Genomic DNA, 24,665 nt, shown 5'->3' with positions numbered 1-24,665 from the left:
GCAATCATCTTATTTGAAGTCTCGTGCCTGTAACACGCGTCTCAATTAAATCATATGCTTTAGGCTCGCACGTGCATATGATGAGAGAAGACGAAACACTCTAAATACTTAAAGTATAGTTTAGGAGATGCAAATTGGGCTTAATCTGATATGCACTTAACGAGAGGCACAGGTTCATTGCGTTCGTATTCGTTCCTGAGAATACCAGTAAATACATAATACTGCACTTCTTTGAAATAATTTTGCGAAACGAGAATTTATAATGTTTACAGTACTTTTGCATACGGCATGCTTACAAACATTTTTTTATTTCGAAGTGTAATCCATGTCGGGCCTCTGTCAGGTCCAAGTATTTTGAAATCTAATATTGACATGGGTGAACAGAAAATCATCAAAACGCTCAAAAAATACTTGTATTTGAATAAACATAACACCCGCACTCCTGCCTGGAGGGCTATAAATTGGGCACCTTTCACCCGTTGTCATCACTCTTGGTTGAGATTTGAAACAAAAACCATGAAGATTACTCTGGCGGGTTTGGAACTCGCTCTATTCGCTGTCCTTGCGGAATGCAAGCTCGCGGAAGAGCCCGCACAAAATCTGCGGAGAGAACGAATTCTGGAGAAACTTGCTGAGCATGGTACGTTGCTTTAGCTTGTATTAATTATTTAAAACTTAACCACTAAGCTGATGTTAATTGTAATTGAACTAAATGGGTTCGTAATAACAAATGCATTTTATGATATTATATTATATTTTAATAGTTTAAATTTACATTTTGACACTTTATTGGCATAATTAAGTGACTTTAGAATCAATATTTAGTTGCGCGTATTAAGTATTCTAAATTTAATTTGCGTGGAAAATTGTGTTAAATCGAGATTATACGCAATCGGGAACACATGAAATAGTATTCAGTTTGTTTTGTTAAAATATAACCGAAATTCGTATGTTTCATTTCACAGGGTTATTGAGTTAGTAAAAAAGACTTTATTAATGAAGAATATGATTGTAAATAAATAACTCAAACATACTTGCATTGTTTAACTCTATGCGAGATATTGATATATAGAACAGCTGTTAGTTTAAACCTTACTTTGTTTATTCATGGATTGTACAGTCTCATGATTTTGAAATAAATAAAAACAACAACCACAAAGCATCATATTAAAACGCGTTTTATCACTTATACGAGAAAACTCAATTTGTTTAAAATTGACCTTAAAATTGGTTATAGTTATGACTTAATTATTAGTTATGGAAAAGTTAAAAAAAAATCGAATGACACAATAAACAGTTCGTAAAATTAGTGTTTATTTGCTGTTAGCATTATAAATGCGATTAGTACCACATGAAGTGTCTGAATCATGTTATTTGAAGTATGTACAACAATTAAACCGAATATGTGTAGTAATTAGTATAATAACGATGTTGGCAGCGTGATGATTACCACGTAGGTCTTCTCAGCGTATTTGAAAATAATATAGATCACAAAATATCAATAAGCTCTTGCTTTTGGCTAACTTTACTTTTGCATGTGTATTGTCGATGGGTAGCATATCAGCTCAAACGAGCACATGTTCATATTATCGTCTCCAACAGGTGAGTTGCCTAATTTAATTTAATATGCATTTAAGGTCTGAAAAAGGGCGGGCGCAAACCAGAAGGTGCAGACGGCCAAGTTTGGCCATATGGCTTGATGGAACAATGTAAGCACCTTTTGTCATTATCATTATAAACATTTAGTGTACTAGTCGATATCTCAATTTAGGTCTTGGTTTAAACCAACCGCCCATGTTATTGTACATAAAACCGTTGATATAAAGCCATAGCTTGCAAATCTTTACTCTTCTGTGTTAGGAACAGCCCAATATTATTGCTTTTACAAACTTCAAACTCCATTTTTGCTGCTGTTGGTTTCAAATGGCTTCATTTGATGATTACAAATTATTAAGATGTTTGCTTAATTGCATGTCATTAATGTTATGTTGTATACCGTTAAAAAATATCGAGTTAATATCGATAAGTGATATGTTTAATAAGTTTTTTTGTCGAATGTTTTTCCAATATGCGTATGTAGATCCCTTACTTAACAAATGCTTAAACTAATCAAAATGCGGAATTATAACACTTTTGGTTACAAAATTCATTTATAATTGTCGCATTGTGGTCGTTCTAGTGTGTTGTCTTATTTTAACCCGAAGGCTGTTAAACGAGATTTAAAGCACTACAAACTCTGAATTCGTTAACGTTTATTAATGTTTATGTTTCAAATTAGTTGCTGCTCTTTACGCCAATTGCGAGAGTGGTGAAATACTGGTTGAACAGTCGGGAGAGCACATACAGGCGGCTCTCGAAGAAGTTGGAGTTTACGGTTAGTTATACACTGCGACTTACTGAGGTTTATTCCATCGAGGCGGCAATCGAATATGTCGGAGTTGAAGGTACGTATAACACGGCGGCTGATTTGGTGATTTCATCAAAGCGACAATGAAACCACTCAGAGCTGACCATGTGTATTATTCAGGTGATAGTAGTGCGCTTACATCAATGTTCCCCAACATTCAGTTGAAGTTAATGGTACATATTATACAGCATTAGTTAAAATAACATCCATTCGGCTCAGGAATTAGACAAAGTTGATAGTGCGTATTATACCAGAGCTAGTTGGAGTTAATGGTATGTTCGCCATAATGACAATTTTCCAATAAATCACTGCTTGTGTATAAAAATACTTCAATTTATTGCATGATTAAATAATAAGTGCCAATACAACGACGTGACAAAAAACAACAATGATACAGACATAAAACAAATAACAACGCAAAAACATAAAAAAAACAATCACATATTATTAAATTGTAGATTAAGTCAACACCATCTAGTATCGGGATAAAAATGATATTTTCCGTATTAGTCAATTCTGAATATTTATTGTTACGCCCCAGTACATAACGCGTTTACTGAAAACTATGTATAGCATCAAACACAGCAACACGACAAATAGTTGAATACATATTGTTTGTTAATTTCCAGGCGAAGACTCGGCGCTGGCGAACGCATGCCCTCATGTCATGGAGGCGGGTAGAAAGCTGGTGGTAAGACCCGAATTATAGTTTCTCAGCCAATAAACTTATTCGTGTAATAAATCGCGTGAAAAGGGAAAAATAATAATACGAAAGTGTTCATAAGCACATTAACAAAACATAATGTTTTTCTTGTATAGACGAGAAAATACATGGTCGATACATAAGACAAGTCCGGGCTGCATTACTTTAAAAATGTTATGAAATAAAATAACTTTGAATTTGAGATTATTAAAACAGTAAAATGACTAGAATTTTCTTAATGCAACGATATTGCATATTGTCACATTCCACATACCCATTTATGCAATATGTTCTGTTGTCATGACGTTGGATGTTGATAAACTTTCAACATAATCAAATGTATTCAATATTTTGCATCCACGTGTCTTACTTATATCTTGCATGTATTTTTCTTAAAATGTTATATCGCCTAGGTTGCTGCTTTCTTTTCGAAATAAACAGTTTTCTAACCTTTGCGGCAACAAACACGCAGCATGTTTTCTGCCCTTCTGTTACAGCTATTCTTTTTAAAAATAACCAGTTGCTTTCTCTTTGTAACAGATATTCTTTTCAAAAATAACCAACTGCCCCCTCAATGCTACTGCTATTCTTTTTAAAATAACCAGTTTCCTCCTTTATCTTACAGTGGTTTTTTTTTTTAAATAACCAGTTCCCTCCTCTATATTACAGCTATTCTTTTTTAAATAACTAGTTGCCTCCCCTATGTTACACCTATTTTTTAAATAACCAGTTGCCTCCTCTATATTACAGCTATTCTGTTCTAAATAACCAGTTGTCTCCGCTATATTACAGCTATTCTTTTTTAAATCACTAGTTGTCTCCACTATGTTAAAGCTATTCTTTTTTTTTAAAGCCGGTTTCCTCCGCTATATTAGAGCTATTCTTTTTAATTATATAGTTGTCTCTCCTATGTTATAGCTATTCTTTTCGAATAACCAGTTGCCTCCTCTATATTACAGCTATTTTTTTTCAATAAACCGTTGCTTCCTCTATATTACAGCTATTCTTTTTTAAATAACTAGTTGCCTCCTCTATATCACAGCTATTCTTTTTTCAATAACCAGTTGCCTCCTCTATATCACAGCTATTTTTTTAAATTGCCAGTTGCCTCCACTATGTCACAGCTATTATTTATTTTTACACCACTTGCCCCCCTATTAAACAGCTATTATTTTTAAAATAGCCAGTAGCCTCCCATATGTTTCAGGAAGCCGATGAGGAGGGGAGGAAAGCCACGGCATAGTACTTAGCTTTGGGATTCCCTCTCATGTAGTGTAAAACTGATTGAAGCTTGTATTCTGAGTGTATCCAATATAATATGTAATATAAAAACATAAAATAAAATCATAAAAAAAGAAGATAAAACAGCTGATTGCAATTATTTTTTAATATTATGATTGTTTGTATTATTATCATTTGTATAACGATTAAATTTAAATGTTCATTAGCATAATACATGTATTTATAAACATTTCAATAAAATAAATAGAAATATCGATCATAAGTTGTGTTATCTTCATTTATTAATTTTACTTTACTATAATTTATTTATTATTACTATTATTCTTATTAAATCAGTATCATCATTTTTATTATATCTATCACTATTTTACTTGTTTCTGCAGGCGCATACCTGATGGCCGACAAGGAATCCCTGAGCCTGATCATCCTTCTGCCTTGTGGGAACACAGAGGGTACATTAACTGGTTGGGGGTTACCTACCCATAGCCCCTTTTTATGTGCACTTTATAATTTAATTATATGTGACGTCGTCAGCGAAAATCAGTCTTGTGTACGCTGACGTTTATGTCGGGAAATCGCGAGATAAAAATCTTGTACGAAAATGCGCTGGATATTTCGTCTTTTTCATACAATTTCTCGGCTCATAATTTATGGCATGCTTTGAAAATTTCCACAATATAGCATGAATATGTCCTTTAAACACTGGCACAATTGGTGGTTTGTAATCCGCTTATTTAATTCAAATTATTCCCCTTGAAAGACACTGTTTCGTTTGAGCAGTTCACAGGAAGCGCAACCTGTCTCGTAGTGTTCATTTTCAATGGCTATTCAACGCTGTAAATCAAAATGACATCGTGTACTAATGGATGTCTTCAATCGAAGAAGGTTCGGAAATGATATATCCACATGCTTAAAATAGGTAAGTGAAAGATATATGTGTATTTTGGCTTTGTGATTAATTTTCGCGACTCGCAAGTTTGACCCGTACTGTACGATATCAACTAAATTGTTTACATGAAATGGTGGAAGATTTAAATTTGACTTTAAAATATCATGTCTCAATTTATTAACACCAACACTATTGCATGTGAAATTTCACAAGACCAGGACACTTCGTTTTTAAATTTAAATGATTTATCGAATGTAAATGAACTTTATTTTGAAACTTCTCACCCCGCTACTCAAGATTTGTTTGATGTGGTAGATGATTATGAAAGTAACCTTGTGTCAAACCATATTGAGTCTAATATTGATATTGATGTAGAAGCTGTCAAAAAAAACATCAGATACTGCGTTTATTGAAAAGTCTGAACTTCATGTGGCAGAAGCTGATAAACAAAACAAATTTAAGGTTGACTTTTTAAAATGTTTAAGCACAAATTTAATTAATTATTATTATTATAAAAAAAAGTGTTATGTAGATAAATAACCAATAATTTGATATTCTACAGGTTGGGAAGTTATTTTTCAAGACCCTGAGGAAGTGTTAGGTGTATGGAATCAGCTGTGAAGGATCTGGTATTTGAATTAATTTAATATCATTGCTATCCACAAACTGAATCAGTCTAAATGTAATCAACTACCAATTGATTATTTACTTTTTAGTGTTGTGTGTGTGTGTGTGTGCGTGTGTGGTCTGGAGGTTATCATTCTCGTCTAATATCAATCTTTTATGATAAGACAATAACCATGCATTATCTAAATGTTTCAAACCACCTAGTAATTAATTGGAAAAAAAAACTATTTGGGTATCTCAAGTAAGTTATTACGGTTTATTTATTGGTCTTCTGTTTCACAGGAAAGCAGGTGTTTTACCTCGCAGACGAAGGCCAGTCACATGGTAAAGATGTAAATGCTGTGGTCAGCAAGGTTCACCACTACCTGAACACATACGGTCTTGGCGAACATCATGCTCACTTTCAGTGTGATAACTGTTGCGGCCAAAATAAAAACAACATAGTCATCTGGTATCTTCTGTGAAGAGTTCTTGTAGGTAATAACAAGCCCTTAGTTATTGTGTTTCTGATAGCTTTTTTAATGTTGAGAAATTAATTTAGCTAAACCTGTTGTTAAAAATATTTGTTTGCAGTAATGCAATTACAAAATGGTAAAGCATGTTGATATGTAGTAAATATTTAAAAAAAATTACTCTGGTATCAATCCCAAAAGGAAAATTCTCTTAAAATAATATATTGAAATGAGTCAACATTTTTAAGTCAGTCAATTACTATTAAATACATATTCTAAATTGTAGCCTGACCTTTTTTAATAATTATTTTTTAACATTTCAGGTTTACACAGAATCATCACACTAAGCTTTATGTTGATAAGACATACAAAGTTTACACCAGTCAGATTGGCACTTTGGCATCTGGAAGTCAAAGTGGAGGTAAATTCCTTATCACAGTATGGTGTATGTGACCTGCATGATCCTTCTTGATAAACCTTGTTTGCATTTCCATAGGTCTATCCAGTTGTATAGTTCTGCTATGTAATAAAATAGAAAAATAATAAAACATAAATCAATTAAAAATAGTGTGTAGGTAAATTATGTCTTGTAACAGGAAAATAAATATTCATTTTAATAGTTTCAGCTGTTTTATTGGTATGAAATTCTTGATATGGCAAACAAAATCCCATGAAAAATCATCCTTCAAACTTTGTAGTTTTTTATTACAACAAAAAAAAAATTATTTGATAATAGGAAAACTATATTTTGCAATTGTTTCTTAATTAAATGGTAATCTTGAAACAGAAACTTCAATGCAGAAATGTTGTCTGATGTTGCTGCGTCTGTGGGGTTATCGTCAAGGACGAGCCACAACATCCCCCAGCTTGTGGGGGACTCTTCCAATCCTGTTGTTATCTAAGACAGGAAGGATTACCTTACGACATTGTTTCACCACATAAAGAATGTCACCAAATTTCATCAATTTCCATGTGTCAGCGGAGCATGCCGGTGTTGTGGAATGCAGGGAATTTAGTGACTCACCAGTAGTCAGAATCACTCTCAGGAAGGTCTCGAAAGTGAATTTTAATGTGAGCTGTGACAACCTGCCATAAGAAATGTTTGCGAAAGGGCTTGATCTGGACCATCAGTGGTGTTTATTTGAAAACATTCGTGAATTCTGTCGCATAGATGAATAAAAAACTTGACATGTCCGAAACGCGCTACTGGTGAGCAACAAAAAACAGACTGTGCCCCCCAAAAAAGAAGATGCATTAAGATGCGCATCTGATCTTCTCTGATAGTGCCACAACAATTACATACATCATGTATCAGTGTTTATTTTGGCCAAGGTATTGGGTGATATATTTTCCCCCAAACAATGCAAAAAATCCTCTATTCCTAGGAAAGCTAAAACATGTATACGATTGCTAAATGTGTCAGTTGATACAGGTTTTGAAATGTTCAATGCAAACGTTTGTTCTAATTGCACAAGCTTGTTTTCAAGTTTTTTATATCTCATATTTACAAAACAAAAATCATTTTTTCCATGTAACCATGCAATTGTTTTCTCCTTATGGACACAGACTGCCTTTCCGAAAAACTGGAAAAAAAATCAGTGTGAATATTGTATTTATTTAAGTTTTACAATGGAAATCCTATATTATTGCTTGTTTGCTACATTGTTTCCATAGTAACAAAAACAAACAATTTTTATGTTTAAGTTATTGTTTATTTTGTCTATTTTTCTCTATCAGTAATAATGATAAAAAATGATTATTTCATTTACTGAAACATTTAGTATCCAAGTGTACTTTCAACCAACACTTTTCAATGCTGTGTTTTTCCATTCTGTTGTGTTTGAGGTTACATTATACTTAAATACACATGTAACTGAATAAAAAAAGGAAATTGTTCATGGAACACACAAATTATTGATTGTTAATGTTTAACTAGTTACAAAACAGTTAAATTAATGTTGTGTTTGCCTTTAAACAAACACTTGATTGAAAATACAATTCATAGATTTATAAAAGGCGTGATTGTGTGCTCTGGTGATTATTAACATGTAGATCGGTTACCATAGCAACACAAATGGTACATTTTAAATGTCCATAATGCTGTTGTCAGTTTATTGCACTATAATTATGTATTTGACTAAAGGAAAGATTATTGTTTTAATAAAACAATGTGCTTGTTGTTTGAATGTTTTCGTTGTTTTTTTGTATTAAATGATAACTTTTAGTGACGGTAAAATGTAGGGTTGGTCACTTTGGAAGGTCATAAAATAAGTTTTGAATGTGATAAATAAAAAATCTATATCATTTTTGTTAACTACAATGTTCAGAGAATCCAAAATTGCCAAAAAGTAAAAATGTGATTTTTTTAACACAAGACTGATTTTCCCAGCTTTGGTCACATATGGAGCTGATTACTAATCCCTCGATACGTCAAAGTGGCTCCACAAAGTCCCATAAAAGCCGCTGTTGCAATAATAATGTTTTGCGATACAATTGAATTTGAATGCATCCATTATGTGCAGAACTTAATTAACGCTACTTAGGGCTTAATATAGGTAGTTCTGCATTCCGCCTGTCTGTAAGATGCAGTAAATGTTTGCCGCGGTGAACTATCTCCACCAATTAGAAGAAATAATAACTACATTTGTACTTACTATGTCCTAAAAATAACGTTAACGCGTTTAAAATCCATTGTAGATAACCTCCCGAAGAGAGCAGACGGTTTGTTTGAGCTGTGTAACAAGGTGTTCGAGCATGTTGAGGCCATGCTTCGTAAGGAGGAGGACGAGGAAGTTGATGCCGCTGAGGGTGGTGACAAACGGGTCGCCAAGACGCTGCTCAATTCAATTCAGCACCCCCTGTACGTCGATAATCCAAACTGAGTTGAATAATTCAAACTAAAGAAACAAATGTCGGTCGAGACTGAAACTGAAACTGAAAGGTAGATGATTATTTTATCATTTCTGCTAATTTAGTAACTATAAGGACGTACTTTTTCTGCACTTGTGATAATGAATGTCTGACACACACATGTGTTTTGAGTTTTGCAATGATTTAATAGTTTTGTAGTATAAAAACGCTAAATTCTTCTTCGGAAAATGATAATTTTCATGAAATGCGACCTATGTGTTGAATTATTTACACGTTAATTGGCAGAATAGCGAATGAAACTGTAACAGAGTTATGCCAAATTATATCAGGAACATCCGTTAAAATTTTAATCTCAATTACATATATATATAAATAAATATAAATTATAAAGTCGCGTTTATAATAAATCGTCAATGATTTTTTTTTTGGGGGGGGGGGGGGGAAATGACGCAATAAGTATGTCATTTTTTGACGCCATCAATCAGCTGATTCATTATTCGGATGGCGAAAAATTATGTCATATGACTAGATTTAAAGGTTGAAGGTCTCATAATTTTGAAGCTAAAGTTTTCTCGACTTTATTTCTTATGAAAAATCAATCAGTGGTAAAGTAAAAAGTAGTCCGCGCACGCGACAGGTATATCCCACAAGGTTGAATACAGGCTAGTATACCGTAATTACTCTATGTTTTCGGACACCCCCTTTTTAAGCAAAAATAATTATTTTTCGTGACTCTTAATTTTCGGACACACGAGTTTTCGTCCATAATTAATGTCTCTAAGTTTTCGGACAGTATATTTTACAGCGCTATTTTACCAAATTTCGGTCCTGTTTTCGATATATAATGACACTTCGATCATGGGGTTTTACAACCAGATTAACATCATAAAACATGGCAGGTGCATGCCTGAGGACAACGGACCATATTAGGTAAATAACCTTGTAAACCGGTATTAAACAATGGTTTCGCCCGATAGCATAAGCTTTATGACAATTACTAGGGGTAGTGCCAATTAACAGTTCCATTATCTACCGCAATGGTACAACCCCATCTCAGTAATATAACTGTGACAAATACTAAACGCTTCGAAGTGTGATGCACCCTATTGCAAGTTTCACGAACAATGGAAGGTGTTAGACAACAAATTTTGGAAATGAACAAACAAAGAATTGATAGTTTGCTTTTGTATTGCGTTAATTACAGGTTCATACTAGCGTGTATCGGTACATCACATGCTCATCTTTGAACACGTTGGTCAAAGTACAACCTTGCAGTGCAAACATATATAACTGTAATTTATACTTTGCGGCATGGTATTTTACAAGCGCGTGCTATTACCGGTAGTCGTTGATACAATTGACGCTATTTTCTGACACTTCAATTATCGACTCTAAGTTTTCGGACACCTGTATTTTGTGAATATTTTTCGTATCTAAGTTTTCGGACACGAAAATAAATTATTATTTTTACGTGTCCTAAAACATAGAGTAACTACGGTATTCCATAACGTGTTATACCGTCAATGTCGCGTTGAAAATTGGATAAATTAAAAATATTTTGTAAATTATGTAATTTAATAATAATAAAACGATTTCCCCGTGACCCTTTTTGCCGGCGCGGGGAAATCGAAGAAGTAGTAAAATAATTACGAGTTAATTGTACAGTACCCCGCTATGCGCATGCTTACTGACGATAAACGACTTTAACGGTATTTTAGCATAGAAAGCTTGTGAGTTCTATATGAAATGACTTTGAACTCTATTGAAAGCTTGGTGGGAATACTGTTTGAGGACAATTTTTCGTTCCGATTTCATTAATTACGTATTTTTCCTTCCGATTGCATGTTAACAAAATTTGGACTTTTTGTATTTTTGAATATTTGATATTTCATTATATAGGGAAATACCGTCGATTCTTTCCTTTAAACTGGTGCCAGTGGTGGCAAATAGTTTTAGAGCCGGGGCTTGGGCGCATAGTATTGGCTTTATTTCGCTACGTGGTAGGACCAGACTGATAGAGGCATTCGTATGAAAATGCTTATTTATTTTCAACATTTGAATACAGTTTTATGCCATATTCAATTTTTAGTACAACTCCTTTGACGGGAATGGAGATCGATCGGCATGACGAAGAATTTGAGTTGTCATTTCAAGACGAAGAAGAAGAAAAAACAAGTTTTACATGAAAAGATAACAAAATAATTTTGTATGATAATTGTTAAACAATGTTCTAAATGCTTTTGTTGTCAGCAATAAAATAAATATCAAAATATTTTGCAAGAGTGTTCATTTTACATAGATCTTTACATAAAGTAATCTGGCAGTTTGGTCATTATCCATCGAATTCCTTATTTTAGTTTGGAATTATCCATACACTAGTTAGGTCATTATCTTATTTGTATATTCTTGTCCCAAACAAATACGAATATATTGTGTTTTCGAGCATTTTCCCCAATCATTTTCTTTTACATACATATATGAAAGGCTAATATATAAGTCCAAGCATTAAAACATTGAAAACATTCGATTAAAATTGTTTTTGGCCTAAGACTTTCGACAATTTCATTCACTTTTTCCAGATTTTCAAACACATTCATTTTATTTCGACGTAATTGTTTTAAATTGCTATGGGTTTATTAGCGCAATGTATCCGGCAAATAAAATTTTATAAAAAAAAAGAAACGTTTATTATGTCACAACTAAACTTTAATAAACGTGTTCTTAGAAATAAATGACTAGAGTCTTTATTTATGTCGCCATTTTTGTCTTCAGTTTGAATTATCCTACGCAGTTTGGATTATCGACGTTCAGGGGGTGTTCAGGAAATAGGTGAGGAGACACTATGCGTTGTTGTTGGTTTGAGAAAACCTTTCGGAAACAGTTCGAACAAAAGACATGTAAATTGAAGTTTTTATAAACACCGCCGATAATATTGGATATGCATTGTTTGAGCTATTCCGGAATAGGTGGAAGACTTGAGTAAACTATGAAGACATCATGTGCGAACCTATCGACACTAATTTGTTGGAACCCACCGCTGGCTCATTGTGGTGTTTATAGGCAACTTTTGCTAGGCGAACCTTTTGTTTCTACAAAATGTATCGATTTTATTCATTTAAACATGGATTAAAGCTGATTTAGGTACTTTCAGCAGAAAACAATATATGGGCGGACCATGCTCTTTTAAAAGGGAATTTAAAGAATGTGCGTAAAGTGTCGTCCCAGATTATTCTGTGCAGTCCGCACAGGCTAATCTGGGACGACACTTTCCGATTTTATGGGATTTTTCGTTAACATAAAGTATCTTCTTTGCACAAATCCATTTTAGGCGGAACGTGTCGTTCCTGATTAGCCTGTGAGGACTTCACAGGCTAATCTGGGACGACACTTTACGCACATGCATTAACCCTATTTTCGCAAAGAACGGCTCAATTTTTTTGTTTGATTAAATTTGCAGACTGGAAACCCGACCGTGCTACCCCTACTACGAAAATAGACACTCGAAAAAGAAACCGTGGATAAGAACATGTTTACGATTAATTTTATCTTTGACAAATATATTTTATGCACGCTGTTTGAGTGTTGCTTTGAAAAAAAAAGCATCCTGATTACGTATTTTTTTTTAAATATAATCATAAAGGAAAGTTGCCGTTGCACACATTTAAAAAACGCAAACACGGCATTTAGCACCGACTTGCTTTTTAATATGACTCCAAAAGTTAATATGTATTCTTTTTAATCTGTGAAATAAATCAATCGACGTTTGAGACAGATTTTATTGTTCCGATTCACGTCGTTCCAGGCACCAGTTAAAAACAAGAAAATTTGTAAAATAACTGTTATATAAGTATATAGATAACCCTTTAAGTATCATGGGTCCGAAATTAAACAAAACACACTCGCTGAAAGTTGTTTTTGTAAAGTGGAAAGACTATGCATTGAATGCTTTTTAAAATCGATTGTCATAAGTTACCTAGGTAATTATAAACTTCGTTATATCAACACACTGTAAAGTAATCTAGTGTTTTGCCAATAAATCGACCTTCAATGAAACCAGTTTGATCGTTGGAGATTTAAATATCAAGCACTGGATTAAATCTATTTCTAATGGAAACTGAGGCTACTTTAATAATATCGTTAAATAATGTTATGGTCGTAGGTTTTCTAAATTAGTTCCTTACTAGTTCCTCTTGGAATCCAATTTGACAAAACTTGTCAAATACTATCATGTGAATATGCAAATATATTTGCATTGCTCTGTGAAATTGGGGTTTAATGCATGTGTGTAAAATGTCGTCCAATATTAGGCTGTGCAGTCCGCACAGGCTAATCAGGGACGACTCTTTCCGCTTAAACTGTATTTTTGCTAAGAAGAGCCTTTCTTGAAACAAAAACTAAGCGGAAAGTGTCGTCCTTGCTTAGCCTATGCAGACTGAACAAGCTAATATGGGACGACACTTTACAATCGTATATTAAACCCCGTTTTCATAGAGCATGGTCCATATTTTGTATCTCAATCAACCGCCATTGACAGAACCAATATGATCGCTTTGGTCCATCATTACCAGTATTTATTTTATTATAATATATATATAACATGTTATTTTTCGAAAGTACAATATTTTATTTGTACACACAATATTTATTCCATAAAACTTAATGCAATGCAAAAAAAAACCTAATATTTGTACTGAACATATTCATGATATGTTTGCACCATATTATAACACATCTGTCAGTCGATTTTTGAAAAGAAGAGTACTGCAAATGCCCTAAATAAAAGACAAATGAAAGCTTATAATCTTTACCCGAAAATAGGTACCCAAGTTGTACAGCTTTCTATTTAATTGAGATGCGCGGTCTCATATTCAATTTTTGCCGATATCGTATAGATTACCACTATTTACTGTTATGTTACAACGGTTTGAAAGTGTTCTTTCAATGTTTGTATCATTATTTTGAAAACCGACATAATTGTATGATTGGATTCAAAAGACGCTTCACGTGGCTGCATTATAGAACATCCACTTAAAACGTGTTAAATTCTTTCCTTTTTTGTAGGAAATGAATTTTGCTACTCAATTTGGTAGAATTTATCAAAATGTTTCGTCCGCCATTATTATGAGTAATAAATGCCAGACACCGAAGCTTGTAAACAAATGTAAGGTATCCTTAAAAGAGTATCTTTTTTATCAAAATGATTAAACATGCAAATAGAAACCACTTAAAAAATTAGAAAAATAACAGTATTTGAGAACATTGCTCTCAATTGCAAAAAAAATAACAACAAATGAATCAGCTCAATTTTATTTTTCGGCATAGTTTCACAGATATTTTAATTGACAAGATTATTAAGCATGAACGTATCATTACGCATAATTACACTAAACAACCGGCAGTAATGAAACTTAGACAGCGAATATAATTATGTTAACACGGGTATACATGTATACATGTATAAAAGATGGATTTGTAATATACGTTTATCTATATTTCGCATAAGAACGGCAAAACAAATATATTTATTTCGGATTCTATGTTTGAATGTTTAAATTATATTTAAAATTTGCAAAAACCTTATAACATATAGACGATCAGTCAGCAAACGAGACTTGTGCACTATCTTTACTGTCATATTCGAATATTTCGTGCAATCCGTGAAAAATAAAGGCACTATAAGGTACTTCAAAATGAAGTAATTTGAACTACAACTGTTGAAATATCTAAAACAAAATCATGTGGTAGTAATATCAGGTGGTGGTGGGTTTACTTTGTTAGACCGTCAAAATAACATTATTCGGATCTTTCAGCATCATGCATCGTATTGCGCGTGTGGACCGTTGTGATGATCCAAGCGTACGCCCTACATAAATGAAGCTTTTTATTCAATTATAACGACCGATGTTTATGTGTATTTAAAAACAAATGTTATTGGTTACGAATTTTACCCCACCCCAAGCCTGAGGAGTTTAAATACACAAGTAATAGTTCGTAGTTCCTAACTTTGTCATATACGATGTTTGATTTCTGATACCGTTGGCACGCTATTAGTATGTTCAAGGTCACTTATCTCGTGTACATGCATGTGTGGATTTAAGATTGAGGTAATAATGTGGTGACATTAAAATGGTTTATTATAATTTGTCTCACTATTGTTTTAAACACTAATTATGATCAATATTTTCTGATTTTGTAACGTATTCCGTATTAATTATAAAGTTAGAAATAAAAACATCATGGGCAAAAATAACAGGATAAATAAAAAAAACGAATACAAATAAGTATTTTGCTTGCAAAATCAACTGAAATAGTGTGCTCGTTTCATGGTATAAGTCAACCATGACCCTCTACTGCTTGCTTTAAAATAGAGCAGGCAACACTTGTGGCCATATATTATACTCTAAACGTGTAGGTATTTCGAGACGATGGTAAACTAACTTTGCAAGTTTAAAAATGCAATTTAACCACTGAATAATGCAAATTAAAAGCAGGGTAAATGGAAAGGGATCTTGACATAAATATGATTTCTTCTGAAGTGTACATTGAGTGGTTTATAATCAGCAGGTAGTTGATATGATAAAGTTAAACATGTTTGCAATTCCATAAACAATCACATATGTATAATTGTAATAAGATCTTGTGAAGTTAATAGATCATCAGTATACGAGATAACACTCGCGCGTCCAAAGCACAAGCTCAGTACTATGATATGAAGCACTATGACAAGCTAGGTATAAACTTGTTTCTATAAATACCAACGCAATTATCACAGTATTCGCGCAATGAAGACATGTGCGGAGGCGGTAGAAACTTTCGTTGTATAAAGAGTATGATGCGCCAATTGCGGACACACGATTCAATAAATACTATCTGCTACGCTTAAAAAAGACCCAATTGTGATGAGATTACATTTGCACAACGTGTTATATAATCAGTTGGAGCTGACGTTAAATAGTATACAGGAACATGTTGGTAGCTGATATTAACACGTCCTTTGTAACAGAAGAAGTTAACAATACGTATAACAGAGGAGGACAACATCAACGTCGCTATGTAATCAAGTTAACTTGACGGGTACGAATAATGCAGGTGAGAAGATAAAACGTAATCTCATTTTTTTGAATTATCTAAACCAATTTAATCTAGATCATGAGGATGAACAACTAGGTCAATGTATAGACAAATATAATTGTCATTTAAGATGTCGCTTGTCTGACGTAGTATTGATCAAACTGGAATGAATGTTTGTAACTCTTATCAATATCCTGATAGTTCAGTATATTTAACTAGCAAACATGTAGTTGAAGTATTCCATTACGCCTGATAGTTCAGTATATTTAACTAGCAAACATGAAATTGAAGTATTCCATTACGCCTGATAGTTCAGTATATTTAACTAGCAAACATGTAATTGAAGTATTCCATTACGCCTGATAGTTCAGTATATTTAACTAGCAAACATGTAATTGAAGTATTCCATTACGCCTGATAGTTCAGTATATTTAACTAGCAAACATGTAATTGAAGTATTCCATTACGCTTGCTGTAATACATTTGTAAATAACTGCTGTTTCGTAGTGCTAATGTGTGTTGATACTAAATTGACTATGAAGAACCGCACTTTTTCACAAATAATATGCTGAAGACATATTTGAAAGAATGGTAGTATAGCATTTGTGAAAATGATGAATGCGTGAGATTGTTTTTCAAAACAAAACAGTATTTCATAGCATAGCAAAGTTTACCAGCAACCAAATTCTTCGTACGAAAAGTAAAACATGTGAAGAATAGTAAAAACATAACCCGGTTAAACATTTTGAAGTATGTATAAACAGGATTAGCTTCAGCTCAATTTGTTTTATTCCAAACAAAATATTGATGTAGAACGTTCTGAAATTGTTTATTGAAAATTATATGTCAACTAAGCAATGTAAATACTAAATGTTAGCCACCATAATAACTTCTTGAAATATCAATGAACAAGTCACTTAGGTCTTGTTCGTTGAACAATTTAATACTAATTTTTAACGGCCATGCCAGGTTGTTTGAAAGACTGTGAATCAAAACACTATGAACTTTCTCAAACGTTCGCCAATATATCTCAAACATGTAAAAGGTAAATAATAGAACACAAACAGGTATACAAATGCAATTTTATTTATAAACAAGAGATGTGTTCGTCAGAAACCAATGCCCCTGTGTGTGTATTACAATGTTTATGAGGTCCCTCCGCGCCAGAGGCTGCATTAGGTGAGGACCCGGAGTGTGTCCCAGCACTCCTTCCTAATCAGATGTTAGACTCACGAAAGTTGGGACGAATTTTGAATGAAAACTGCAATTTCTAGCTATTTATTGTTTACTGAAATATTTTAAATTTTATTACTTCCCTTGCATTGTATTTTTTTACTTTTGACCTCGAAGGTTGATCTTTACCTTAACCTTTCACCACTCACAATGTGCAGTTTCATGAAATACACATGCATGCCAAATACCAAGTTGCTATCTTCATTATTGCAAAAGTTATAGCCAATGTTAAAGTTTTCGGACGGACGAACAGACTGACAGACTGATAGACGAACTGACGGACAGTTCAACTGCTTAATGCCATCCTACCGGGGGCATTAACACAACACCAGACACAAAGCTTGTGTACAAGATGTTTGTTGAAGATGGATTATAGCATAAGCATGTTCTTTTTCATAACTTCACTTTTCAAGTTGGCGTTGTCGTCGTAGGGGTAGCGTAGTCGGATTTCCAGTCTGCAAAATCAATGTCATAATATAAATTTTATTTTCTGCGATATGGATACGTCTTTTAGTAAGCATTTGTTTAAACGTATCCACATTTAACATGTCTAAACAATGTGTGTTTTTTTGTAAATACAAAATGTTCACATCGCGAAAATGTCTCAAAATGATTGAAGATAGATTCTCATCTAATGTATTATAAATAAAAACTCGCCTTGCGTTCTCACATATTCCAGAAGCCCTCAATAACTCTACAATTAAACTGCATCGTGTTCTCCTCTGTAATCGTAAGTGTTCATTTTAAATATCACGAACATACATCGTGTTCTCACCTATTTCCTAACGTGCGCGAGTAGCTGCTTGATGCTCATCTTTGCTGCTGCGGACTCAACGGCTGTAACGGCCTTGTCCTCCTCATCTTCTAGCACTTCATTCACATGCTCACGTTTTGCAAGACGACTCCACGGCTCTAAACAAATAAATAACTTAAAACACACCACGTCCTACATGTCCTTAACATTCAGAGAATTTAACTAAAACGAGTATGTTTCGTCGGAGAAATTACGTCACAAGACATACTTCATTAACAGCGCAATCCGATGCATAAAAAAAACAAAAGTACGGAAAGCCGGTTTTGAAAAAAGTTTTAGTGGAAGAGCAAAATAGTATTATATGTGATACAATCGATAACAAACGGCAAACATGGGCCGGACGTCTGAAAAAAAGTATTCATTGAAATAGTGACAATTATATTTTATATAGATGTGCATGTCGGCTGTGTATTGCTTTTTGTGATTCTGACGTTGTTGCTTTCCGGGGTAATAGCTATCCGATGTGTCAGAGGTGAATTTTAAATTCTTAAATGAACAGATTGGCATAGTTTCAGTGCAGAACCTAAAAAGCATTTCACTCGCACGATCATTTTTATCTGAAAGTACATAGCAATCATATATGTCATTTAAATACAGCATTACATAAAGCGTGTACTAAAGCATATAAATTTCCGTTATTTGTTAACATGACACTTATCGAACTCACTCTGGTAGCCTTTCAGCCTCACAGCGTCTATCTCCACCCAGGTGTTTGCAGCGGTGCAGTCGATAATCAGCAGAATTTCGTTCGAGAAACAATCACCTATGTCTATGTTGTTCTGAAAGTAGAACCACGTTCAAGTATGTTTACCGGTGGGGAAGGAATTTCCTGTTAATTTACTTCAAAGCGTTTTTTTAAATCACTGCAACAATTATTTTGAGAAAATCAGATGTACTACACGCATATTTGTATGAGTTGACTTAAATTCATAAAATAGTGCGGTGATACTTCTTTCACTTCAGAGCTGCGTGTTCTTACTACAACCGCCACGTCCACAAAGGACGCGGCGATGACTTGCGAAAACGTGTTGCGACCCGACATATATGTAGAACGGTAATGCTGAAAGGTTTCACAGCGTGCGGCACGCACTGACGTAATCGATGACATAGAAAGAGCGAAGTGAGAGAGATATTCTTGCGCATGGCGACTGAATTCATCGCTCTTACTGTATAGTCGCCGTATGCGTACAGATAACCCTAACATTACACTAAATATTTTCCACAAATAATTCAATGTAAAAGCAACACATTTAAGCGAAAAAAATGCAACAATTTGTACATTGGGATCCCAATAACCATTCTAAGCTGAATCGATCGATTAAAGAAAAATAAAAAGACATGTCATGTACACAAATAATACAAACGAAGAAAGAACTTGACACAAATCAAATTAAACTATTTGGGCAACTTCTTGTTTCCGGCCGTTTTGTATTGGAGAGTAACTTTTTCAGTGCAATGTCGTACTATAGTCTCTTACTTTATAATTGTTCAGGGATTAAGAAGTGCAGACCCATCAATATCTCTAAAGGATAAAACAAGAACAACAGTCTAAGTGTTAAACATGCCTTCAAGTTAAATATGATGATTTGTTTAAAGAGTACAGACATGATGACTCGATTATGTAGTATAACGAAACCAGCGTCCGTTACATGCGAATGCCTTACACGTGACGTAATCACAAGGACGTCAAGTACTATTGAGTCCTATTTATGTCAATACCACGCTTTAAACGTTCGTGCTGTTCTTTTGTTTGCTGTGATATACGTTAATGCGTTCCTTCCGATACTTCAGATATAAGTAATGAAGTCTCCAAATTTTCTACACGACCATTACGAAATATAACAGAAAAATGAAACTCATGTTCTAATACCAGAAGAGAAATAGTGGAAGCTAGTATTTTATTTAATGCAAATTATCAATTACCCGTATGTAAGATACAAGGCAATAACAACAGTACGACATAGCACATAAGCATGGTTATGTCTAGGGTCAAGGGCCTTCGAATTGTCCATGCAAATAATTGCGTGTTTAAATCGGTAAAGAAGTTTGAACTTACTAAACCTAACTTATCTGTTCGTTCTTTTACCTCAAACGATGGACTAAATACCCTCGCAGACTTTACAGCGGATACTTTGTCGGTCGACCATAGCCTTATCCGTCTTTGTACGTTTTCTTGGTAATCATAGCACACAATTTCCTTGACACCGCCAGCATTGAAAGTCTCGTAGACGTCGACTTGTGTTACGTAGACGGGAGTGGCGAACTGCAACTGAACACCAAAATTTCACAATGGTACGTGTATTACGAGTTAACGCACTGAATAATGCATTACTTTAAGAAGGACACACTAATAGTTTCAAAACGTAAGTTTTGTCTTAACGGAGAAATACATTGCAGAAAAACCGGTGCTTGTAGAGCAATGATATATTCAAAAGCACGCAATTCCAAGCTATTATGGTTTAATTATATGACGTTAACACTTTGGTTTAAAAAACGATTTATAAATCTAACTATTGGAGGACAATACAATCGCTCAATAACAGTCTAATTTCCCTACCAGTAAGTACTGATGTGCGTCGATGACATCTGGGGCCCATGCCTTTTTGTCATCCGCGTATCTAGGGTACACATCTGGAAGACCCAGTGTTTGCTTCGCACTCCACCTGAAAAACGAATTACACCTGATGAGCCGCGGTTTTGGAACCAAATACGCGCGAACTTGTCCTCCAAGATTAGCTTGTGCATTCCTCACTTGCTTATCAGGGATGAAACTTTCCGCAAAGACCTCATTTCGTGTACACAAGAGACTTCATTAAAACGCAAATTCCATAACAGCGTACAGTGTCGTACTCTATAACCCATTGCGGACTTCACAGGCTAATCCGAGAAGACCATTGACGCACATATATTAAGCCCCTTTTCACAGAGCGAGGCCCATATAACAAAAATGTTCCGGGGAGGGATGATTATAAAAACGGACGAAGGGTTCCGCTCTGCCGAGGATGTTATTCGTAAATAATAAAACGCAAAGTCGGACATGGCACCTAACCATTTTGCAGCGAATATTGTGCTTAAATGTTGTTTCAGCATAAATGGCATGCATCAACAAATAACAAACACAACGATATGATATTTCAAATAACATGCACTTAAATATTCATAAATGTGTAAACTGATATATTTAAGACAGGTAATATTATTTATAAATAATATATGAAAGAACATATTCTTATTGAATGTGTTTACAATATTGTGTTTACAATATGTTCAGATATAGAGCACACTTGGTTCCAATGATAGTTTCATTTAAATGTCCTGTCGCCATAGAAGCCATACAAATAACTTCTACGTCTTGCACACAATTTCTCGAGTAAATGAATATTCAAACTGCCGATACTTACTTGTCGCTCCCATACTCCGACGAATAGCCAATCACAGCATTGGCCCACTGCACTGCCTCTGCAATAATAGTATAATTGCTACATAAAATAATGCAGCAAAGCAAAAGTGTTAAATATACAATTTCTAAAAAAACATACGATGGCGTTCTTTGCATATGTCAAATAGATTTTAGTTAACGATGTTTATTTCTGTCATGTAAGCCTTTTAAACACTTAATTGTGTTTAAATATTTTGTTTCCAAAACTTCAAGCGCAAACGAAAACATTGTGACGTAACGTCAAAATCCGCGCTAGCTAGCCGCAATCTTGTCGCGCAACTAAGAAACCCAGTAACGCGTTATTAATTCAATATGCAAAACAATATAATCAATAAAAATTATCCCTGTTTTGCAGTGTATGTGTGTTCAAATAGACATGAAATAATATCATGAAAGTGTAATCGCGTACTAAACTTTGTCCGACAAGTTGAATAAAGGTTTACACGGCAAGGCTTGCCGTGAGTATCATTAGCATCATACAAGTGAGTAACAAATCAACAAAATAATCAAGAAAAAATATTTTTATTAAACGATGTACATAATTGGGTTAATTGAAATATCGATCACAACTGAAACCGATTTGTAGAATAAGTTGATGACACTTTTTCAGCTTTAAAAATAATTATAAAAACAATCTTAATTTAGTATAAACGACACGCTTACCTCCATGATAACGTGTATTAATTTTTTCAAATAACAAAGTGAAAACAATATTCACTTCCATTTTCTATTATTCTATTCTTTTATCGAAACTTACTTTAAATCACACTATTGTATTGTAATCCTATCGAAGTTTACAATTATGTATGCTAAACACAATACCCGAAATACGTTTAGCATTCTTTCGATGCTCTAAACAAATAAATAACTTAAAAAACAACACGTCCTACATGTCCTTACTATCCAGAGAATTTAACTAAAACGGGTATATTTCGTCGGGGATATTACGTCACAAGACATACGTCATAAATTGCGCAATCCGATTCATGCAAATTAAAAGCACGGAAAGCCGGTTTAAAGAAAATGTTTAGTGGAGGTAAAAAATAGTATTATATGTGATATAATCGCTAACAAACGGCAGAGCTGGGCCGTACGTCTGAAAATAGCATTAATTGAAATAGTGGCAAATATATTTGATATAATTGTGCATGTCGGCTGTGAATTGCTTTTTGTGTTTTATTACGTTTTTGCTTGCCGGGGTAATAGCTATCCGATGTGTCAAACGTGAATTTTGAATTCTTTAATGAACCGATTGGCATAGTTTCAGTACAGAACATAAACAAAAACATTTCACTAGCACGATGCTTTTTGTCTGAAAGTACATAGCAATCATATATGCCATTAATATACAGCATTACATAAAGCGTGTACTAAAGCACCTTTGGAGCCGTGCAGCCTTACAGCGTCTATCTGCACCCAGGTGTTTGCCACGGTGCAGTCGATATCCAGCCGAATGTGGTTCGAGAAACAAGGACGTTCAGACTGAAGAGTCCAGTGAAATAGATATTATTGCGCATGACGACTAAATTAATCGCTCTTACTGTATAGTCGTCTTATGCGTACAGCTAACAATACACGTAATATTTGCCCCATATAATTCTATGTAAAAGCAACACTTTTAAGCGCAAAAATTCAACAATTTGTGCATGGAGATCCCAATACCCATATCTTTACTTAAAGGGCATTCTAAGCTGAATCGATCGATTAAAGAAAAATTGAAAGGCATGTCAAATACACAAAGTACATAAACGTAGAAAAACTTGACCCAAATTGAATTTCACTTTTTTTACGCCTTCTTTTTTCCGGCCTTTTTGTAGTGGAGAGAAACTTTTTTAGTGCAATGTCGTACTTTAGTCTCTTACTTTATAGTATTTCAGGGGTTTAGAAGTGCAGACCCATCAATATCTCTAAAGGATAAAACAAGAACAACAGTCTAAGAGTAAAACATGCCTTCGAGTTAAATATGATGATTTGTTTAGAGAGTACAGCCTTGATGACTCGATCATGAAGTATAATGAAATCAGCGTCCGTTACACGCGAATGTCCTCCACGTGGTGTCCTCGCAAGGACGTCACGTACTATTGAGGCCTATTCATGTCAAAACCACGCTTTAAACGTTCGTACTGTGCTTGTGTTAGTTCTGATATGCGTTTATGCGTTCCTTCCGCTACTTCAATTTTAAGCAAAGAAGTCTCCAAATTTTCCACACGACCATTACGAAATAAAACAAAACAATGAAACTCATGTTCCAATACTAGACGAGAAATTAGTGGAAGCTAATATTTTATTTAATGCAAATAATTAATTACCCATTATGAAAGATACCACAAAATACATACAGTACGACAGAGCATATTAGCATGATTATGTCTAGGGTCAAGGGCCTTCGAATTGTCCATGCAAATAATTGCGGGTTTACACCGTATAAGAAGTTTGAACTAAACCTAACTTTTCTGTTCTTGCTTTTACCGTAAACGATGGACTAAATATCCTCGCAGATTCAAAAACGGATACTTGTTTCGTCGACCATAGCGTTATCCACGCTTCTGAGACATCGAAGCACTTAATGGCCTTGACACCGCCAGCTTTGTAGACCTCGTAGACGTCGACTTTTGTCACGTAGACGGGAGTGGCGAACTGGAACTGAACACCAAAATTTCACAATGGTACGTGTATGACGTGTTTCAAAGCACTGAGTAATGCATATCTTTAAAATTTAAAGATAATACAGTAATAGTATCATATAGAAAGTTCAGTATTAACGTAAAAACAGAATGATGAAAAACCGGTGCTTGTAAAGCAATGATTTATTTAAAAAGCACGCACTTCCAAGCTTTTACGGTATTATTCAATGACGTTAAAACCTTGGTTTAAAAAATGATTTATAAATCTTACTATAGGAGGACAATGCAATCGG

The 24,665-nt window shown here is 34.2% G+C and overlaps 2 protein-coding genes and 2 long non-coding RNA genes across 5 annotated transcripts in view; 2 read left to right on the top strand and 2 right to left on the bottom strand.

Annotated features, from left to right (window-relative positions):
• Window positions 1–1,455: 1,455 nt before the first annotated feature.
• Window positions 1,456–11,430, top strand: LOC127850574 (uncharacterized). 2 transcript variants are annotated; one of them, XM_052383705.1, is made up of 7 exons: window positions 1,456–1,709; window positions 2,279–2,444; window positions 3,037–3,098; window positions 4,318–4,352; window positions 4,736–4,804; window positions 9,018–9,261; window positions 11,281–11,430. In XM_052383705.1, exons 2-6 carry the CDS (start codon window positions 2,430–2,432, stop codon window positions 9,200–9,202), a joined length of 366 nt encoding a protein of 121 aa, XP_052239665.1. In that variant the 5' UTR covers window positions 1,456–1,709; window positions 2,279–2,429; the 3' UTR covers window positions 9,203–9,261; window positions 11,281–11,430. The 2 variants fall into 2 exon arrangements, with proteins under 2 accessions (XP_052239665.1, XP_052239666.1); XM_052383706.1 differs by having other exon boundaries at window positions 1,459–1,709; window positions 2,279–2,374.
• Window positions 4,863–8,502, top strand: LOC127850578 (uncharacterized). The gene is made up of 5 exons (XR_008035363.1): window positions 4,863–5,271; window positions 5,804–5,870; window positions 6,151–6,345; window positions 6,644–6,741; window positions 7,108–8,502. It is a non-coding gene; the product is annotated as an uncharacterized LOC127850578 (long non-coding RNA).
• A 5,754-nt stretch (window positions 11,431–17,184) lies between the features above and the next one.
• Window positions 17,185–19,604, bottom strand: LOC127851010 (uncharacterized). The gene is made up of 3 exons (XR_008035619.1): window positions 18,977–19,604; window positions 18,271–18,407; window positions 17,185–17,950 (listed from the first exon to the last, which is right to left on the bottom strand). It is a non-coding gene; the product is annotated as an uncharacterized LOC127851010 (long non-coding RNA).
• A 620-nt stretch (window positions 19,605–20,224) lies between these two features.
• The window catches only part of LOC127849779 (uncharacterized), a 28,319-nt gene continuing 23,878 nt past the window's right edge, over window positions 20,225–24,665 (bottom strand). Inside the window, exons 8-12 of the mRNA XM_052382530.1 lie at window positions 24,218–24,391; window positions 23,128–23,230; window positions 21,711–21,768; window positions 20,867–20,972; window positions 20,225–20,578 (exon numbers count right to left, since the gene is read on the bottom strand). Of these exons, the coding sequence (XP_052238490.1) occupies window positions 20,225–20,578; window positions 20,867–20,972; window positions 21,711–21,768; window positions 23,128–23,230; window positions 24,218–24,391 (795 nt within the window). The remainder of the gene's footprint in view (window positions 20,579–20,866; window positions 20,973–21,710; window positions 21,769–23,127; window positions 23,231–24,217; window positions 24,392–24,665) is intronic.

Source organism: Dreissena polymorpha, chromosome 11, assembly GCF_020536995.1.
Source record: "Dreissena polymorpha isolate Duluth1 chromosome 11, UMN_Dpol_1.0, whole genome shotgun sequence".
Taxonomy (NCBI): domain Eukaryota; kingdom Metazoa; phylum Mollusca; class Bivalvia; order Myida; family Dreissenidae; genus Dreissena; species Dreissena polymorpha.
This window is presented reverse-complemented; position numbering and strand designations above follow the sequence as displayed.

Bases quoted from the DNA above. Each gene is read 5' to 3' on its own strand.
- LOC127850574 (XM_052383705.1), top strand. The intron at 3,099-4,317 runs GTAAGACCCGAA...CATATGTTTCAG, and splicing joins AGGCGGGTAGAAAGCTGGTG to GAAGCCGATGAGGAGGGGAG. The intron at 4,353-4,735 runs GTACTTAGCTTT...TTGTTTCTGCAG, and splicing joins GGGAGGAAAGCCACGGCATA to GCGCATACCTGATGGCCGAC.